Source organism: Hermetia illucens, chromosome 1 (genome assembly GCF_905115235.1).
Source record: "Hermetia illucens chromosome 1, iHerIll2.2.curated.20191125, whole genome shotgun sequence".
In the NCBI taxonomy this organism is placed as follows: Eukaryota; Metazoa; Arthropoda; class Insecta; order Diptera; family Stratiomyidae; genus Hermetia; species Hermetia illucens.
The window spans coordinates 66,817,296-66,838,535 of record NC_051849.1 but is presented as its reverse complement, the minus strand read 5'-3'; the positions used below and the strand labels follow the sequence as shown (position 1 = coordinate 66,838,535).

General features: G+C 37.5%; 1 protein-coding gene across 10 annotated transcripts in view; it reads left to right on the top strand.

The window, feature by feature from the left end:
- The window catches only part of LOC119661721 (serine-rich adhesin for platelets), a 375,597-nt gene extending 355,418 nt beyond the window's left edge, over positions 1-20,179 (top strand). For 9 of the 10 annotated variants that reach the window (XM_038071179.1, XM_038071178.1, XM_038071184.1 and 6 more), the window contains 3 exons: positions 4,448-4,546; positions 4,607-5,629; positions 17,286-20,179. In XM_038071179.1, the coding sequence (XP_037927107.1) occupies positions 4,448-4,546; positions 4,607-5,629; positions 17,286-18,257 (2,094 nt within the window). In that variant the 3' untranslated portion in view covers positions 18,258-20,179. Of the gene's footprint in view, positions 1-4,447; positions 4,547-4,606; positions 5,630-7,932; positions 8,350-17,285 lie in introns of those variants that run through there. The other variant, XM_038071187.1, reaches the window with a different exon arrangement.
- Positions 20,180-21,240: the final 1,061 nt, after the last annotated feature.

The following is a 21,240-nucleotide window of genomic DNA, read 5'->3' as shown; positions in this document are numbered from 1 at the left end:
ATAGACACCGCACAAAGAATATAAAGATACACACAGGCTCTTTCATGCAGCAAAGCGATGAAATGCGACCATAAGTGGTCTGGTGGGTGGACAATGGTTACAACTTCTAAATGTATAGCCCTTATAGAGAACCATGTTCTCCTTAGATACATATGCAGTGATAGTGTCAGAATAATCGATACCTGCTGTAGAAAATGGCCTAGAAGGTTTAACCCGGGAAAGAGATTAGCTTCTCACAAGTTGTTGTAAATATTTCCGCTAAAATCTGAATTATCTTACGCAATGAAAGACAATTGTTTTGACTTGGCTCCTAGTGTGGAACTGCTTCGGATAGTAGCCATTCCCGATGATATGTTAGATATGCGGATGGTAATGAGTTGTCATTAGGCTGATGGAATCATCGCTGTGTTGGTAAATTAAGCCGGCATCATTCAACAGTTCACACGAAGAATACAATGTTGGTGGATAAATGATGAAAAATTTAGAATTTTCAAAGAATGTTGATTGTGGTTAGTCGATTCTAACGCTTAAATTTCGTTATGATAATAAAAATCTTTAAAAACCCAAATTCAGTTGTGCTTAGCACGCTTCAATTCTAGGGTTGTAGATAAGATGCGACAATTGAATGCGAAACGTAAACAATACACAGTAACTTGGATGAGAGATTGCGGTCGGTGGGTTGATCTGGGCTGCTAGTATAGTTTGTTTACAGATTTTTTCTTTCGTGTGCTTTAGTCATTTTCACTAAAATTCAGACTGGATAGGCAGGCTAATCTATTCCAATATAAGGAAGTCCTTGAAAGAATCTGTAAATTACTTCCTCTGATAACTAAAACCGTTGAATTTTCATAATATTTATAATAGTATATTGCCTACGGGTCTTGAAAGCTGTTTGGTTATGAAAGCCATGTTTAAACGACGGTCTCGCAAAAGTCTCCACCGATACATTTAATACAGGGCACACCTGGTTAGTAGTGCTTGATGATTTGGCCACAGGATCATGTGGTATATAGTAGCACGATTGAGGTATTTTTCGATGAAATTCTTGTTCGCGATCATGAAGGAGTTTCCTTTCATGTTTCATGAAAGTTGTTAAGGATTCGAACACAAAAGGAACCGGGTCGATCGGATAAGGCAGTGTCGCAGTCCATCTGTTCCGCGTTAATATGTTCGTTGGTAGTGTTCTTCACAGAGAAAATTCTCTTCAAAAATAGGGGGATCTTTTTCCCGAAACTTACGTAGCTCATCTTCTACTTGGATCAATAGATGAGTATATCCTGGTATGTTGAATTTCGTTTAAGGAATATAATGCGTTAACGATGGAAGCACGATATTCCTGTCATCCGTTGTGAAATGTGATTCAAGATGGAAGTTTTCCACTTTCCGGACGGTACCATTTAATGCGTTGCACTTGGGGAATATCGCAAACGTAGGCGCTCTGCGGTGGCCACGGTTATAAAACTGATCTATGGACGGGAGTTTATTAAAGCTAGAGGTGTCCTCGTAAGAGTCGCGTTCATAAAAGCAGCGGGGTTTTAATCTAGTATATCTCATTTTTGGTCCCAATGGTTATCATTCCGGAAGTTTTCAGCGTTGAGATAGACGCACAGATGACGGGATCGCTCTATTGGAAAAGACAAAAATTAAATTGAACAGTGGTAAAGAATCATGTGTTGTCATTTCTGTTATAGAATACAGTTGATATAACTGTTCCATATCTACCTGTGAATTTTATTGAATCGATTTTCGGCAAAGCGGCACTAAAACTAGCTTATAAAATTGTCCATTAACGAATTCTCGACAAAACCGAAATGCTCGTAATATAGAGGTTCATATTTTTTGTAGAATTCTCAAGGATCTCTGATTATAACAATATTTTATTGTGGATTTCTTGAAAGGTAGACCACACATTTCGTAGTGCTTGCAAGCGAACACAAAGATTGCTAGTGTCGAAATTTGCTTTCTAGTATTTTTTTAACTTAATATTGAATTTATTGAAGGTTGCGCGGTTGTGGCTTGCTTTGCAATCATCTGTTTCATTTGTTGCAACCAACGCAACGAGGTATTTGAGAAAATGTCCAACAAACAACTCACCATGTCTAGAGAAAATCATAATAAACTTTATAGGATTCTTTTTTGGATAGGATAAGTGAATGCGCTTACGCACAGAGTGTAGACTCTCATAACGGTAACCCATCGGACTACCAACTAAACACTTTTTCACCATCGGAGAACTAGCCTGGAATCGTTTAGAACATCACTTCGGCCTAACCTTTCCTTCGGTTTAGGGAGCCTTTAAACTTTCATCAACAGGAGAGGGAGTCAGAAGGGAGTTGTTAGTTTAAAGAAGCCCTTACTATCTCAAACTCAATTTTTTCGCAACGGGAAGAACCCGAACGTAATGCACACCACGGCTCTATCTTCCAGCCTCCGATGTTGCTTGCTGATTAGCACTAAATGAGCTTTAAACTCCCCAACGAACTGCGCTAATAACTCGTGAGCAGCTACACTCCGGTGCATGTTAATTTGTGTGATGCGGATCATGTTAGCCGCTTCTATTTCCGCTCTGAAGACTGGATGCCGCCCGAATCGGCAGTAATGCTTTCACTAGATGGGCCTCGATCCTGGCAGAGAACGCAATTTTCTTTTTCGTTGCAAGTCTTCGCTTGGTGACCTACCTGACCGTATCTTCGGTATGCTGTCCTCCTGCATGGTCCCCGGCACTTTGTAGAGATGCGCCCACTATTCACATTCGTATCCTACATATTACCTATCCAAGTTTGAGTTTTCCACTGTGAAGGAATCTTCTCGCGTATTATTCAGCAAATTCCACCACAGCGAATTTTCGGCCTCGAGAATTGACAGAAGTCTTATCTAGCCGGGCATCACTTCGACGTTATCTTTGAGACAGTCAAGATCTCGGATATCGAGAAAACGCATAGGCTCTAGGCTAGAAACCAGAGCCTTCTCTCCCAGTAACCCCTTGACCGCCTTGCAGAATGTACTCTTGTTAGTTGGCTTCAGGCCTAAATCAACGAGGACTTCGCCACCCTTAATTTTTCGTATGGAAGACAATTCTGCACCATTGTCTTCGAGTTTCATCTTATAGCAGATCTTGTTGAGACGTTTTTCTGACGGGGTGGCGGGTTTTTCCTTTTGTTCTCTTTTTGATAAATTCTCCTTCAGACACGTCTTCCTTTTCTTGCTTTTTCCATCGTTCCGTTTGGCACTTAAAGTGCTCTCTGCGGTGCCGGTGTTCTTGGTTTTCAGTTCCATAAACCCGTTTTTCACGCCTTTGCTGCCTTTTTTCTGGAATGCATGCACATGCACTTTACGACTGGCATGCATTCCCTCTTTGAATTTAGCAGAGATTGTCAATTGCGTTCCCATTCGGCTTGTCTCCGAATCCATTTCCTCAGATCGAACGATTTTCTCTGAACTTTTTTCCGGAACAGAAACACTGCGGTGAACTGGAGTTGCCGTCTCCGCACCGGCAGCCGTAACATTTTGGAAGGGTTTCTCCTTATTTGGACGATCCGTTGTCACGTCGGTTGTTTTAGCCCTGCCGGCCTGTTTTGCCGAGAATTGCGATTAAACGCAGTCAAACATTGCTTCTTACCGACTATTTCATCGATTGTACGGATTTAATTGCTTTTGTTCTCTATGGAAATATTACCAGCGCATCGTGTGCAATGGGGCGGGCGGCAGGAGTTCCCGTACCCTCAGAGGCGAACCCCCTACCATAGTTCCTTGAGGGCTGACCTACGCTTAGCTGATTCCGGAACTCACTGACGGATCAACGTACGCTATAGGCTATACTAATATCGGTTCAATGCGAACTATCCCACAAGTGAAAAAAATGGTTGGCTCCTGTTACATGCCACAACTATCACTTTGGCAGACATAAACTCACGTCACCTCATCGCCGTCGGCTCCGTTGACTCTCAGCGTGCTCCGACGTGTAGCGGTCACTCGCTCTTCGCTTTTCACCGAGGGTCAGAACTACTTACTCGGCTTTGGGAACGCCATATCGTGAGCTGCCGTTAAGGATCGTAGACGTACCCTGAAATGCTATAGTATTCTACGGAAATTCGCCAAGATAGAAAATTGTTCTCAACTACGGCAATCATAAAGGGATCTCCAAAATTAATTAAATACCAAGAATATTAATTTTCAAGAGAAAACTATATATTGAACGTTTGCCACCGGTGCACAGAACCGACCGGTCTCCCTTCATTCTCACCTATCATAGCGTTGCTCATTTGTGTTGCGCGTTTGCACCATCGGAATTATCATTGCTGTCGGTATATATACATAAATTCCGTTTGCGAACACCGAATCATATTCCAAATATTTTGTCTGACTCATTTTGGAGTACCTATATACATAAATGCGTGCATAAATTAATACATTTAAATTATCTAACTAAATATTGATTTTTTTACAGGTTTTAAATCAGAGACTGGAACAAGCTACTAAATCAAGGCTTACCCTTTTAGAAAAGTTAGGCAAATCGAAGGAGGAAATTGACGATATGAGATTTCAGGTACACTGCCTTTAATCACGAATAAATATCCTGGAAAATTGATTTATATCTCTATTTCAGCTTGAAGAAAAGGACATCGAGCTGGAAGGTACAAAAGCACAACTTCGTGTCTTGGAAGCTAAGACTGCATCATCAAAATCAGATTACAGCACGGAAACAAATCGTTCCTCTTCAACAATGATTATATCGCCACGAGGCGATTCACCACCAATAACGCCTACTCAGATTTCTACGCCCAGTATGAAAGCAATGACTCCATTAGCTATGGAGGAAATTCAACAGCACAGCAGTAGCACTGAATCGGCTCAAGATCAAACTGAACGTGATTCACGTTTGGGCCCGGACACGCCTAAGCGACGTCCAAGTAAAATACCCCTTCCAGGAACTAAAGGATATTTAGCACCAAAACCTCCAACTGGGCGAACGTTTGTTCCCCAGCAGAGGAGTCCTTCATCCTCTGCTGGTTCTGTGTCAAATAAGAGTTTAAGTCGTAGTACGGGCAGTCTATACGGAAAATCTGGACCGCCATCGGTCAATAAGCGTGAATCCTACTCGTCCAGCCTGAATAGGCCTGACTCTGCTCAAAGTTTACGAAAAGATGCTTCATTAGGAACAAGCCCGGCAAGTCGAAGTTCGACTTCGTCGATTCCAATATCATCTAAATCAACACCGTCCCCGCAGCGTATCAGTAACTCTCCGTTGCCTCGTCCCAAACGGGATTCACTCACATCACGTGCCCGCCACTTAGACTCGCTATCACGCCTTCATACATCCAATACATCAACGAATGGCTACAACAGCCAATCAAATAGCAATTCTAGTAATACAATGAATAGCAATAATAGTACGATAACCACTCTGACTGCAACTACAACAATAACAACTACCGGTTCAGTAACCAATTTACACAAGGCTAGTTCAAAAAAAGACTTAAGCTCTAGCTTCACGCAGGGACAATTGCGTGATCGCAATAAGGGTGCAGTATCAGTGCGTCGCGTTAGTAGTGCGTCGATTGGACGTAATGCGACAGCAGCAGCGGCCGCTGTTGATTTGCAACAACAAAGTGATTCGGATAGTGGAAAGGTACGAAATTTTCGATCAGCTCTGCTAAATTGGCTTAAAATTTAATAGTAGGAGAAAGTCAGAATAGTTTATTAGTTATTTGAGATATGATTATGACCAAACTTTACAAATAGAAGACTACAGTTTGAAGCCAATTTGCTGATTGTAAAATTAAGATACAAATATTATCAAAAAAAAGATATCTCAAAGGAAACTGCAGAAGCTAAATATTTGAAATATTTCGAAAGAATGATTTTCACGAATTGGTTTATTGATTATGGGCTTATATTGGTCATGTACGTTACCACGGCAAATGTTGTTCATTGTTTGCATAAGTTGGAAATTAAACAATTGGTTTAATCTTACCGTTCGAACGATCAATATGAACCCACTAATCAAAGGTGACACTATACACTCTACACATTTCGTTCTAAACAAGTTCGGGTCGCAGTATCATTTCTCCGTATTCCGAGTGCGGGAGGTGCATTTCACATTCTTCAACTAGTTTTTTACTCTGTTACTTCATACACTACAATTTTTTGTTCCTATTTTGAATATTCTAAGCGTAAAATATTTAAATGATAAACTTTGAGGTTGTTGGAAAAATCCGGCTCAACGATGATCGAATAATATTCATCGACGAAATGCAGCAACTCATCGTTTTGTATATATTACCTTTCAAAATTGTGCGGTAGTAGGCAATCAACACTCAATAAAACACATGGAATTGAGAATATCATCACATTTTAATCAATTTTTTGAGTACAATACAATATCGTAGCTAGTGTGTCATGTAATTTGTTGCTTTGAAATAAAACTAAAGCTTTGTCGGTAGAATTTTGGCGCGTCGCTAGAATTGAATATCATATATAGTATTACACCAAGAAGCATCCTTGCAATTATTCCATGCATCAAAGTATATTTATCTTTTCCGTTTGTTGTTCTAATTTCAGCATAATTATTTTGAGAATTTGATAATGTTCCCTGTGGCTATGCGATGAGAAAGGGAAGTCAGTAGATTATTTTATTATATCCATAACAATTTGAAAACTAACTGTTCCATATTATGAGAGTTACCTTCGATTTGGAGCTATATTTTGTATATTTTACGTAAAAGTGAGGCATTCTTCTACATAAACGCTTTCTTATACTTAGAGTTTTCCTAGCTAACTATGATTCACTATTTCAATTTATTAAATAACCATTCGAATTATTGAAAATTTAGAAAAAAAATACTCTAAACAAATGAAACAATGCTATACAGATACAAGTATCTGTTTCACTTTATTCTTCAACTAAACAAGATAACTCTTTTAACAGAAAACAACAATCAAACTAAGTTCTAATAAATCAGATTCACAAAAAATAATGGTATGAAACGGAGTAGATAAAGGGATTCTTTTTGGCGGTTACTTTTATTAACCACTTAAATAATTAGGTTTGGAAAAGTGCTTTCATCTGCGCACATACATTTCAATTGATAATGCTGCAAAAATGCTTCTACTTATATGATATTCAATTACAAAATTTTTGGATTAAACCAAAGCACAAACCATTCTAAATGAATAGAAATATTTCAAAAAGATTCATAACCCTATTTAAACAAAACTAAATTTTGCAGAGAGGTAGCTGGCGTGTTTGGTGAGAGTATAATGGAAATATGGGATTTGATTGCTTTTTAAAAACAATCTTATGTGGGTGAACTGCATTGTACAATATCGCAAGTTGGCCTTTTTTCGTTTTGAGCGACTAACTCCATTAACGTGAATGTTCTTTCAAAGATAAGCAGGACCGAAGGCATTAATGCCGAAATTAGACCCCAGTGAGCGGTTAAGTGATTCTAGTTTTTATTCAGTTTTCTGCAGAAACTTCATTCAATATGTGAAAAATAGCCAAAGACTGTTTAAATTGAAATTTGCGAATTTGATTCGGTTGTAGTTTCTCCTTTTTAAAGAAAAGCATAAATAACTACTTCGGATCTTTTTGCCTTAACTTGCTCGTTTGTTGACCAGAGCAACAGGCGCAGTCGCGGAACAAATACTTACATTAACGATTGGTTATCTTTGTAATCAATTGTGAATAGCAAAATAAGAAAAAGACAACAACCCAAATTGGTTCCATTATAAACTGTGGAGGGTCTCATCACTGCCTTTCTGCATCCAAACTGTTCACACCAACTTGCCCAATATAGAAGATATTTACGTGTTTTGTGATTAAAAAACCATTTGCAAATAATACCATCATATAATACTTATATATTTTTAACAGAGAAAATATTATTTATGTTTTTGTGTTTTCTTTTTCTCTCTTTTGTTTATTTATAGCTAATTCAATCGACATACACCATTCATAAGATTAGTAACTTTTTCAAAAGACAATTTAAGACTAAATAAAATCAAAAAATGCACGACATGTGTTTTTGTCTTGAAACAAAATGAGATTAATAATAAAAAAGAAAGACCAAACAAAATGTTTTGTGATTGGAAACTACTTCGTATACATACATAAAATATAACTAAATTAATATACTTTGTGTTTTGTAATCATTTTGATGTTTGCCTGATTTCCGTTTCTTTTTTTTTTAATTAAATATCTCGTTAAGAAAGCAAAACCAATTTGAACTTTTACACTAACCCTACGCCGATATTTTGAACAATAGTTTATGAGTAATAATATGCTGATTCCATGTTTATGTTTATATTGTATCAATAATTTATGAATAATATATATTTTTATATAAATCACAGTTTCCTGTCGACTACAACTAAAAACTACTGTCCAAAATATTTAACTGTCCCGACGTGATTTATCGTCCTTCTGAATATCTAACTGTACTTTGTTTCACCACAAATGCAATGTTTGGCTTTTTTATCAAGTTTACTGTTCAGAAAGCCTCCTCAGAAAAGTAACAACTTCAAAAAATAATTTACATGTTGGAAAAGACAAAGACCAAATCAAAATGCAGATGAAATGTTCTTCTGTAAAGTAACATAATAAATTTGCTCGAAAACGAAGTGACAACTAAGATCATCGACCGAGAGTACAAATTCCAATAAAATATAACAACGAGATTGTACAAAAACATATACCAGATCCCACTAGATGATTTTAGCTTTTGTAATCCGTTACTTACTGAATCCACTGTAATAGCCTACGAGGGTAGATGATGTATAGTGGTATGTCTGAAAAAGATATACGCGACGGATATATCACCCACACAATGTGTTTATCGAATGAGAGATATTTTAATGGAATGAATCTACACTGCTACTACTACTATTCTACTAGTGTATCTACTTTGCTCCCATTTCTCGTAAGTCCTGAAACCCTTTTTATATATATTTTTACATTTCTAATATTCTGCATTACATTTTTGAGTTTTAGTTGCTTTTTTAAATGGTTTTCTTTGATTCAGTTGATTTCTTACAGAATTTGAGTTTATGGTTTAGTTTTAATTTGATTCTAGGATCTAACACTTTTTTCTTTTTTGATTTTATTCAGTGCTTATTGAAAAGATAAAGCAGGAATGAATATAGCACCACACATTGGAAATTATTATCACTATTCACACCATACCGAAATATAAATCAGTAGTTTAGTAGCGTAGTTCGGATTGGTATAATTTTTAAGCTTTTCTGAATTTTATTCACTTAAATTAATATCTAGCGTCATTCACATTTAGAAGATAATTCAATAGTTTATTCAACTTGATATTACTTCGTCGAAATTGTATCCGTATCAGTGCTATTCACGTTTAGCCATCAAACAAGTTAGTTTCAGGTTGCTGAAAATAAAAAAGAGCTTTAGTTATATTCCTTGCCTACGTTGAGTCGCTGGTTATTGCCTGGTAATAGGCTTGTTAAATTTTGTTTAGGGATTGATGGAGTACTGAATCTGTCATTTACTTGATAGCAGATCGAACTAATTAGGAGGAAAACTTTTCCCATTGTTTTTGGTCCACGGACCCCTCTGTTTGGGACTTATTCTCAATTAAAAAAAATAGATGAGTTGTGGTTTCGTCCGTGGACCAAAAACAGAGAAAAAATGTTTCTTCCCAGTTGGTTTGGTTTACCATAAAATGGATCGCGGACGTAGAACTCCCTCAATCCCTAAAAAAATTAAAATTTTTTTTCGCCCGGCTTAAGCCTGAGTTAACTAGGCGGTCTAGGTCCTGAATATAATTCAAAATCACGTCGTGTTTATAAATGTATATAAAGGAGCAAGTAATATCTTGTAACCACTTCTGGTTCTGCCCTGCATAATCGTCTATTTTTTGATAGGCTTGTGTTCCAAGGAATTTCTAGGAATTTACTTTCCTTCTTCACGTTACTCAAAACGGTCAAATTCAACGCAGAAATAAACACGATATGTTTAGGTTTTCCTCCTTTTTGACATTGACTTTCAATGCAGGGCGATGGAATGTAGTGCGTCTTCGATTTGCAATGCATTTCTCTTCTCCTCTTTTCAAGTCTTTCTTAATTAGGATTTCAACGAGTTGTTAAACTGTAAAATCGCGCTTATTTGAAAAGAAATCGCTGATTTTGTGAATGTTTTAATAATCGATTGTAATTTTCAGGGTTTGGGTATCAAATGCTCAGTTCTAGAAATAAGGCAGTGTGCAGGTCTCCGTTATATCCACTAATCAACATAAAACGCTGATCATACTCTTTGATTCCTTTAAAAAGTCCACGAGTGGGTTCGATTTGTGCCGTAGAGAGGGAATTGGACCATACCTTGTTTTGTTGATAATATGATGGTTAAACGTCAGCCGTTAGGTCTCGTTATACCGTGTTCGAATCCCGGTTGCGTGATATTTGTGTTTATTCCACTGCTGTGGGCTAGAGATTCACGAAACATTACCTTAGTAATTAACATAGTATAACATAATTTTTTGACATGGAAAGTGAGACATCAAGTAATGTCACGTATATCACCTATCATTACCATAACCGTAGATGCGATGTTATATCATTAATATCACATATGACACTCTGGCAGCTGGTATTGCTAAATACAGTAGAATCCCAATAATTCGCATGGTCAAGGGATTGACGACTTAGTAGGAAATATCGGGATTACCAATTATCGGGAGTGCAAAATAAAGAAAATTAACTCGGGAACCAGCAAATTTCTACAAATTAGCCGGAAATACGAATAATCGATGTACAAATTATCAGAATTCGATTGTATTACTTATCACTGGAGGGAATTTGTCCAACTTTTCTTACATTCATAGCGTAAAATGTACGGTATCGCCAAGTAGGTAAATGGGGAATGTGAACACTCCCATGCAAGAGAAGAAAAAGTCAAAAGGTTCCCATATATCACAGTAAAATATTTTCACATACAAAGAACACGGAATCACGATTCTGGTGAACAGGGACAACTGAGAAGATATGCGGTTTCTGTTGCCTTGCTCGGTATTGCAAACAATCCACCTAGTTAAAAGTTATCACATAAACCCGAAATCAAAGTCAAAGCCAGAGGACATGGAACCATAACAAAAAAGATTCGCGAGCGGTGGTCGCTATCCCCATTCGACAATTGCCACCGCCATTTATACTAGCAAGAACTGTGTAATGTATTGAACGATACATTACCATATTACCCGGTGATGTTTTGTAACGTGATATTATATCGACACGGACATTACGAAATAATACTTATCGCAAAAGTACAATCATTTTTCTACTGAGTAATGATATTGTAATGTAAAAGGATGTTGTGATGTTTGGTGATCTTATGATCGTGGTTGGTGATAGTAATGTGATTTTACACTTAAAGATGATCCTCCACAAAAAAAAAAGCTTGCGGCGTAAGACCTGAACTGCGCAGCGACCAAAAAACTCCGTTTTTTTTGGGAATCTACTGATTGCGAAATTTCTCTTTTAGCAGGTTTTATTTCAGTCGTACCTCTTGTTGGAACCGCATTCTCGATAGAGATGTTCTTCTGCCGCGCAAAGAATTAATACAAAATTCGTTTCACATAATTAGGTAACGGCTATCGTTGACAGCGACCTTCAAATCCTCCACTACGAAAAAAGTAAGGCTCAATGATCACCTTGGCCGAGGTTGCACACCATATAGTGACGTGAAGGGAATGTAAAGATGTTGCATGTGTGATACTCGGGTTTCTAGTAGCATAGTATTGCATGTTTCGTTTGTTGGCATTCCCGTGGGTCTCGAAATGAACTTCATCACTGAAAAAAACATCTTCCAAATCGACCAAGTGTTGATCAATCATGTCTAAAATTTTCTCACAAAATTCTAGTCCTTTTCGCAGATCAGCTCTATATGGATGTTCAGGAAGGAATTTTCATGGTTGTATAATGTCGATGCACTGATCTGCAGGGACTTTGTGTCAATGCTGCGTACACGATTTCGATAGATTTTTCGGCCCTCGTTGATCTCGAGTGTCCGTGATTCACAACACTTGATTTTCTATCTGTTTTGCTTTTACTCAGTTCAACATGATTTTACGATCCGGGGAATCTTACGTTTTAAATTAAATTCTCTTTTGAACGCGCGATGCATCGCAATTACACTTTTGCTTCACTTAAAATACTACTCGGCGATGACCGCACATTATTCTTTTTATGTTTAAGCTTTTGTTGTTCTAGCTTTATCGTATCGTAAATTGCTGCTACAGGATACCTTTTCTATTTTGTCCGCATATATAAATCTTCGCCGGCAACACGGTGATTGAATTGATTGAGGGTCGTCTTGTTGCCCCGGGTCCAAACTCCGGTCGTCATGGATGTTTTTGTTCGTCTTTGAAAACCAACCATTAGAAATAAAACATGAGAGAAAAATTACAATAACAACGAAGATACCGTATGGATGCCCTGTTCTCCAGAAAAGCGTGAACAGAAGACATACAAAGGATTTTTGTTGTAGTTCTATTTTTTCCACTCCTCTGATGATACTAGGGAAGTAAATTTTAGTTCATCATTGCCAATCATTCGAATAATCGCTCAGAGGGGATACACACAGGCAAAATGAACTAATTGTACTCCTCGTACTCATTCTAACAACATTTATTGAATAAAAGAAAAATGCTTTAGTTACATAGAGACGAGCTCCGCACCAAAGAATGATCAAAGCCCTTCGTACAAACGTACAATTAGAAAGATGCGATAAACTGCAAAATTGTTACCAAAGCAGTGGTACAAGATAGGAGCGCTGTTCGAAAAGTCAGTGACTTGGAATGAAATCTGTGCTTGTTTTTTTCTTCAAATTGAATTTATTTTACAACGTAGACAACAATTTTAACTTTTTTTAGCCCTTCCAAATAATATGATTTTTCAAACCCTGCCAAATAGACATTTTCTTGCATCGGCAATTTCTTCATTCGATAGAAATTTTGAAAATTTCACTCGAATCTATTTTTTGTCCACCATTAGCGAACGCGACACCCATCTGCCAATAATTTTTTGTTTGTTACCACTTCAGATATCTCAATAATTTTGACCCGGCGACTCCTAAACAGTATCATGGATCTTCTTGATCATTTCTCCCATTTTGACTTAATTTGAACATTCTGGGCGTTCAACGGTTTTACGCTTATATCACCGAAATACAGAGAACTACCTGTGTACCGTTGCATACGAACGAGCACATTCTCCATAATATTTTTAAGTCTGTCTTTAGTCTTTGTAATGGTCTTACTGCGCAAAAAGTTGCTAGCCCTCTCCTTTCTCATTTTGAATACTATTTGCGCAAAGCATTTCAAAGTAAAAGAATACTTTTCTAGTGTTCATCCGTTTCAAACATAAATTTCAGTCACACATATGTTAGTAAATGTCTCTTTGAGCACCACATAAGCATCTGCAGTTGTTGGACATTTCTACGATATAGAAATTAGTCCAGGGGTTCGTGCTGGGTATAACCCAGCAGTATTTTTTTGGAGAGACTGATTTCGCATGTAGACCTTTCATCAATTATTGTGTTGGCGTGGCCGTTGGCGCATTACTGTTTTGCGCGGTCAGCTGTGGAACTTGAGTGTTGGTTGATTTCTTAGACTTGGGACCATGATCCCATCTACCTTCCCATGGATCTTCCGTTCACTCCTCCAGAAGCAGTTTCATATATTCGCCTCTATTCAATTCTACAGTTTGTCCAACGAACCTCCAATCATTACCTTTTATAATCATGTGGCTCATTGCTCGGCCGACTGCCTCCAGATCAAGTAGGGAACGCCAACAAGATCTGCATTGCTTCTGTAGAGACTGTAATATTATGGCTCATTGGTATGCACTGTTGGACCTTCTTCCGTCCCGGCCTTCAACGAATTAATATGTTGCAATTCATATCGACGAAGGCTGCTTCATTAGTGGCTTCTAATGATGCGAAGTTCGGAAGTCTGGATTTGTTAGTGACTATTTCAACTGTGCTCCATTCACAAAAGTCCAAAATATTTAATTTCAAACTGTTTGGAGGCCAGAATTCTTTCGACCAAAACATATCGACTTTATGTGACAACCAATTTTGAACCAATTGGCTTGTGTGGGTAGACGCAGCATGCTGCTGGAAAACGTGCCAATTTCCCAACGACACAGTATCATCCACGAATTCACTACATTCTCCAGAACATGTAAATAGACTTCGTTTGTAACAGTTTCCCTTCAGTGGGTACGACATCTAGAACGTTAACATGCGCTTAAATTCATTCTTGCAACGATTGGTACATCTTCAAGGTCGTGGGTCAGTTAATGGTCATTTTTCGATTGATTTTTTGAAACCGCAGTAAAGACTTTCACGTCAGAGAAAAATCTGAGTTGTCTCAAAAAACACAAAATCAAATTATGGTGCTGAATTTGCTTTCTCCTGGTGGCGTCCAAAGGCATTTGTTTCACTTTAATTTTGCAAAATTTGTAGCGGAGGTCCTACAGTTTTTCCGCTCACACCAACAACCGACTGAAAAATAAGCACCTGGGCTCGTTGAATGATGAACAAGTCTGAAACTGTGCCCTTTTCAGTGTGCTCCTTGCCAGTCTTGCAAAGCCTTCGTTGGACTCCGACTCATGGTAATTTACAACGATATCATACACTCGGGTATCCCAATAATCGAATGATCTCTACCATCGAACGCCCAACGCGAACACTTTCAACTAACGCGGCTCTTCGTTTATAATGGGCCCTTGGTTTCAGCATTCCGCCCGTTTCGAGGCTAGGATTGTTTAATATACGGAGCTATTTAAATACCAATCGCAACATCTACTAATGGTCTGGAATGGCGGGGATTTCCAATTGAATTTTGTTCGAGTTTGGATGTCATGCCCTGTAATCAGAGTGTGCATCGAGTTTCTTCGACTTATTTTAGATCCTTTAGATCCTTAAGAGCCGCCCACTAAGCTCTTATCTGCCCTCTGATCGCTCTTTTTAAGTTCAGCATGAGGATCAGAAGGTACTTTCCTACCAAATATTACGTCAGTCATTTTTCGCTCAACTAGTCAAGTGGTGAAGAGGCTAATTGAGGCGCTTGATTTGAGACGTTATACTACGAGGGTCGCTCAATAAGTCCTTAGAAAAAAACAAAAAAAGAATAGTTTAGTGGTTTATTTTTAATTTCTCGATATAATCTCATTTCAGATCTATACGCTTTTCCACTTTTTTTATGCCGTTTGAAAAGTAAGATTTGAGAAGTTTGTCAAAATGGGTATCAGTTTTGGCGATGACTTCTTTGTTTCTGGCAAATCGTTGCCTTCTGGGGCATTTTTAAGGTTTTGTGTAAAATGAAACTTTATAAAAATCGGTTTTCTGTCTGTTTTTCCCTCTGTCTGTCTGCCACAGGCATTCTTCTTGGAAACGGTTACACTTGTTGACATCAAATTTGGTGGGAACTGTGAACGCTTACGCATATAGTGAGTTGCATGGTTTTACGTGGAATTCAAGGGGGTCCCCATACAGGCAAAAGGAAGTGCAGCATTTTTTTACCAAATATAGTCATAGGGGGTATCAAATGAAAGGCCTCAATTAGTACTGAACTGAGGGCAGTTTTGAGATTTAATTCACATGGGGGCAGGGCGGGGGCTGGAAAGTGGTATATTACTATAATTTTTAGTAATTGACTGCAGAACTGCCCTGAAGTCCATCCTAGACTCCTCAAATTGCAGTATTATAAGTTATGATATAGAGCATGATCCTACCAGGTTTGGTGGAAATCGCACTATTGCTAACAAAGTTATAATAGGTCAAAATTGTCGCTTCACTGCGAATTCTAAGACTGGATGTCAGTAGCCCCCAAAAGTGGATATTCTGGCGTAATATACATATGCATATACATTACGTGTTAGGGGGGGGGGGGAGGGGGGGGGGGAAATGTTTTTATAAAAGAAATACAGAAAACCTTTCATACCTGAAGCGTCGGGTTTCCGGTTTCCCGACTTGTTCTTAGTTTGACAATAAAAAAAGTCACTGGGAGTGAAATCCGATTAATACGGTGGATGTATTATAGTAGCAATTCGAACTTTAATTCCATGATGATCATTGTGGTTGCACTGGAGTGCATGCGTGCATTGTCTTGATGAAAGAGAATCCTCTTCTTTTTCAAATGAGGACATTTATTCCGGATTGCTTCGCTCAACATATTTTGTTGATAATAATGTATTGATGCAGAAACTCATCAGGATTGCGACACAAAAACCGTCAGCCTCAGAATCGGCCTCATGATTGTGTTTATCCTCTACTGAGAGGAAACCCAGCACCCATTTTGCCAAAAAAAATTTCACACCAAGTTTTTCGTGCAAAATCGAAAGCACTATACGCTGCGATATGCCTGTGGCCTTAACTATTTCGCGCGCTTTGATTTTTCGATTGTGCTTTCTGTCATTTATTTCGGGAGTAGTCACCTCCACGAAATGGATGTACCGCCATGTCCAAATTCATTTACCCGATTGTAAATAGTTGCAAACACGGGAGAGATGTGCCGCAATCTTCGCTCAACTCAGCTTTAATCTTTTACGATATCCCATTTTTGGAAACAGGCCTCCTTCAATTGACAATGAAAATAAATATGTACCGTATATGATTGGGATTTTAACAGCTATCTAATGAAATGGCCCTTACTAAAAACAAGATGATGCTATGGCCGCCACCTCTTAGATTTTCTAAACGCGCCTCGTACTTTTGAAGTTATTAACATCGAAACGTATAAAAAACGATGATACCCCGGTAGCAAAGCTGAACTTCGTCCTTTGTCCGGGCCAATTTGTGTTTTTTCCATGAACATGAAACCATTTTATTGCGTTATAATCATTTACATCGGGTATTGATTTTCACGCGGCTGCTTCTAGGTAGACTATTAGAACCTCTGGAGTTGAGGTGGTTGGAGAAATTCACTTTATATCTTTAGCGTAAGGATGCCGGCAAGGTAAAATGAACATCTGAATTCTAAATGGTTTGCGGTGCTCAATTTATGACTCACGTTTTGTTTTTGCTCGATTATTTTATTCTATTCACATTTACAAACTTTACAAACAATCTTTTGACTAATTCGAACGGAACCAAGATAACAGCATGCTGAATGAAATGCAAATTCTTCTCTAATTTTTTTCTAGTATTGTGTAAATACAACTAAAGGCTTTTTATCTCAAGGAGAAATCTTTATATTTAACCAATAAACGGACAAATTTAGAAAACAATCGACAATTTTTGTGTATTTATATATTCCTTGCAGATATTACGAAAAACGGTGAGCTACGACATACAAGAATTAAATCGATTAAGCAGATCATCATCCTTCTATGGTCCGTCCTATAGCACTTCTTCCTCTACTACTTCTACCTCTTCAACACGAAACACACCAGCGACAGCAACTATATCAACATCCTCATCAACTCCTTCATCACCTATGAGAAGCTCTTTTAATTTCACCAACAATTCAAATCGTAGTCGGAATTACACTGCTCGCGATTTAATTCGTGAATTTATGGCAAAGAACTGTTCGCCTCCGGCCATTCTAAAACCATCATATCAACCATATGAATGTCCTAAAGATTTGGAATTAGCCTACCAACATCCTCAGTTGCTGCGTGTTGACCAGAAAGTGGACCAGGACATTGATTTGCCTAGTAGTAGTAGCAGTACTAACATTGAGCGATACCAGCAAGAAGAAGAAAAATTCGATACAGAATTATATCTTAATCAAGATGCTAATGTAGAAATTTCACAAAACGCGAGGGCTTGTAAAAATATTGACAATCCTAGAATGAATAACAACACTCCCTCTTGTAAGTTAGTGGGTAATGTAGCTGAAAATCTTGTGAAAACATGGGAGCGAATTAACTCAAACTATTGTATTGAAAATACTCAGCGACCATTTAAAAGTGGGGCTACCAAAAGGGACTTAGTTTTGGCAAGATCTGTTTCAAATAATAGTGATGAGAGTGAGCCCATGATTTACTATCAGCAGGTCGATGAGAACAAGGCGAGTTTTCATGTTAACAAAGTTGTCTACTTGGAAGATGAGGAGACATCCGATAATTTCTATGATAGTATTGATGATGCCAAAAATTATGAGAGTGAAACTGATGATGACGATAATATCATTTCGATGTATCAAGACGATGCCGGGGAAGAACTTGCTAACGTTGAGTCCTATGAAAGGAGACGGCAGCAATGGTCTTTTGATAGTGAACTGAAAATCTGAGCGACGTTATGAATACCTTTTACGTAGGTTTGGGCAGGGTCTAGCTTGTTCATTTACCAAAGTCCTAACAAACATGTTGATAACGGAGGAGCAATGCCTATTTAGAACTCTCTGATTTAAATTTTTTGGGCACATTAGACTGGGTTTTAAACCAAACATTATTACTCGACAGTTAGTTTCGTACAGCAGAAAAGATAAGTTAATAGAATTGTAAGTCCCATCTGAAATATGATGAATAGTTTTCACTTATACTTCATACGATACATCAATTTCGGCATCTCGCAAGTATCCCTTTCCAAGCAATATCTTCTTCTATATAACTAGTGAAACAGTTGAAAGAATTGAAATGACTTTACCTTAATTTTAAAGCATGTTAGTCTAGAAACGCGCATGGATCTAGTATGTAACATTGGAATATATCCATCGAATGATAATGGTTTGATTCTGTTTCGCCTTTCTCTTTATATTAAGTTCTTCTTCGAATTGAAACTTTCCAGGGAAAAAATTGAGTTTTGAATCACAGTTTCCATCCATCTCTTATTTAATTTTCCTCCGTTCGATCGAATTTAAAGTGTGTCAGAAAAGTGGTGCACATGGAAAATTTGAACTTTGAAGAGTTGTTATAAATAGCACCGGCTATTATTTGATGTTGACGATTCGGGCGTTTTTTTTAGATATTTGTGATGTTCAGTTTTTAAAGTTTATTTATTTTCAAAATTAATAATTCTCAAGGACGTCTAGCGAATAGGTTTTGCGACTCTAGAGAATCCAAGGCTTGGGTTTGAAAATTCTGTAGTCTTTCCACAAATTACCACCTTTGGTTTTTTACTAACTTTTCTGCTCAATATCTAAGATGTCGACGAACTTTATATTATTCTCAAAGTATGTCCCAAGTATTCTGCATTCTTTCTTTGATTGTTTCCACAATCAACGGTGGATTGTGGTAGTAAACTTAAGCTAAACATGAAATTCACATCAGCAAATAACATTCAACGATGCTTTATAAGAGAAAATATGATTACTGCGAGCGATTGCTTTAGATAATTTACAGTAAATAAATTCATGATCAGCCTTCAGAGATGCAAAATTGTGAGCTTTTCGATAATGCACGAAAAATTACTTAACATTATTTACTGCAATTCTACAAATTACTCAATCCGAATTTGTAGAAATTACTTCTTATTTGAATAGTCTACATCACATTTAAAGCGGTAAAAATCAATATGTGTGATTGAAATAATATAATATAAAATAAAATTATACAAATGTCCACGTTGATAAATCATTATTACTGCTATTGTTACTGCTACAAATATGAATATATACCACACATTCAAATTTAAATAACTACTATATTATTATATATTGCAAGTATATAATCAAGAATATAGATGAACATTTAAAAGAATTGAAAATACAATTTTTACACTATTACATAAAATAATCTAAAATCTAGATGCGTTGTAAGTAATATTTTGTATTTAAATTATAAAGAAACATGAAAATGATGAAAATCAGGAGCAAAACAAAAAACATTATACAATGATAGCCAGAAAGAATATAAATAATACCGCAACACTATTCTATTCTTATTATTTTGTACTTTATATCTAAAATGCTTTATATGAAACTAGTATTAAAGATACACATCATAAATATGATCTTTTAATCGAGAAAAAAAGTGAAGAAATAATAATATAACTATGCAGTGTAAGAGATAATTCTTAATTCTTGTGTAGGGCGCTATATTATAAATTAAAGTGAATGATGAAAGATATGCGTTGAGATATATTGGTTATGTAAAATATAGAATTTTAAGCTATTATTTTCGACAAGAGTGATGATGATATGTAAATACAAATGAAAACAAAATGAAAGAGTAATTGAAAATAAAAGGAAAAGAAAACATTATTCAATTATAACTATCGGTGTTTTAGTTTATAATTTAAAGCGACATTCAGTTGTCTTCTGATTTGTATTGGTGGAAAAGATATCTTCTAAAGTTGGTTAGGACATCAGCTGAATCTTGTTTTGAATGTATGTAATATGGTAAGTCGAAGCTTTGGGACTTGATGGAAAACTTGTCAAATTACCACAAGAGATAGAGGAGTTCGAAGCTTGAAGCAGTACGAAACAGTTACAAGTTGAAAAACCGGAGGCTGGGCGTAACAGATATGCTAGTTTTTCTGTTTTCCTCATAAGAGAATTTTTTATATGGTTGCTATTTACTCCTTAGTCAACTAATAATAATAATAATAATCGTTGGCGCAACAATCCATGTTGGATCAGGGCCTTGAAGTGTGTTAGAGCACTTCATTCAAGACCGTAACGGTACACTAGGAGGCAATGTGGTCAGCATCGCGCTCGCCTGAGATTATTACCCTGATTTGACTCAGGTACTCATTCACAGCTGAGTCGACTGGTATCCGACGTCAAATCACGATACAAATTCCACTGCCACCAGTGAGATTTGAACCGCGACCTTCCGTACGACAGCCTTGCGCTCTAACCACTCAGATATCCGGACACTCCCTCTTAGTCAACTCCTCCGCTGAAATGCACTTCAACTCCTTCCAGGTCTTCTTGAGAACACTACACTGCTCCTCTACTGTTCTGCGTCAAGTGTTCCTAGGGTGACTCACTCGTAGGCCATCTTGGGAGAGCGGATTCCACTGCATGGCTTAGCCGCTTTTCGAGGTTTTGTGTTAAATAAAGCCTTATTAGAATCGATTCGATGTTGGTCTGTCTGTTTGACGGTCACCGCCGATTTATTCAGAAACGGCTGGACTGATTGTCACGAAATTTGGAACGTGTGGTTTATGAATCCCTTTACAATATAGCTAGTAGCGCCATTTTATGTTGAGTTTAAGAATGAGGGGGGGGGGGGGGGGCGGGGCTCCCCATACATTCGAAAGAGGGTGCACATTTTTTTTGACAGTATATGCTTAATCAGTAATTTTCGAAACTGGAAGTGAAGGCTCAA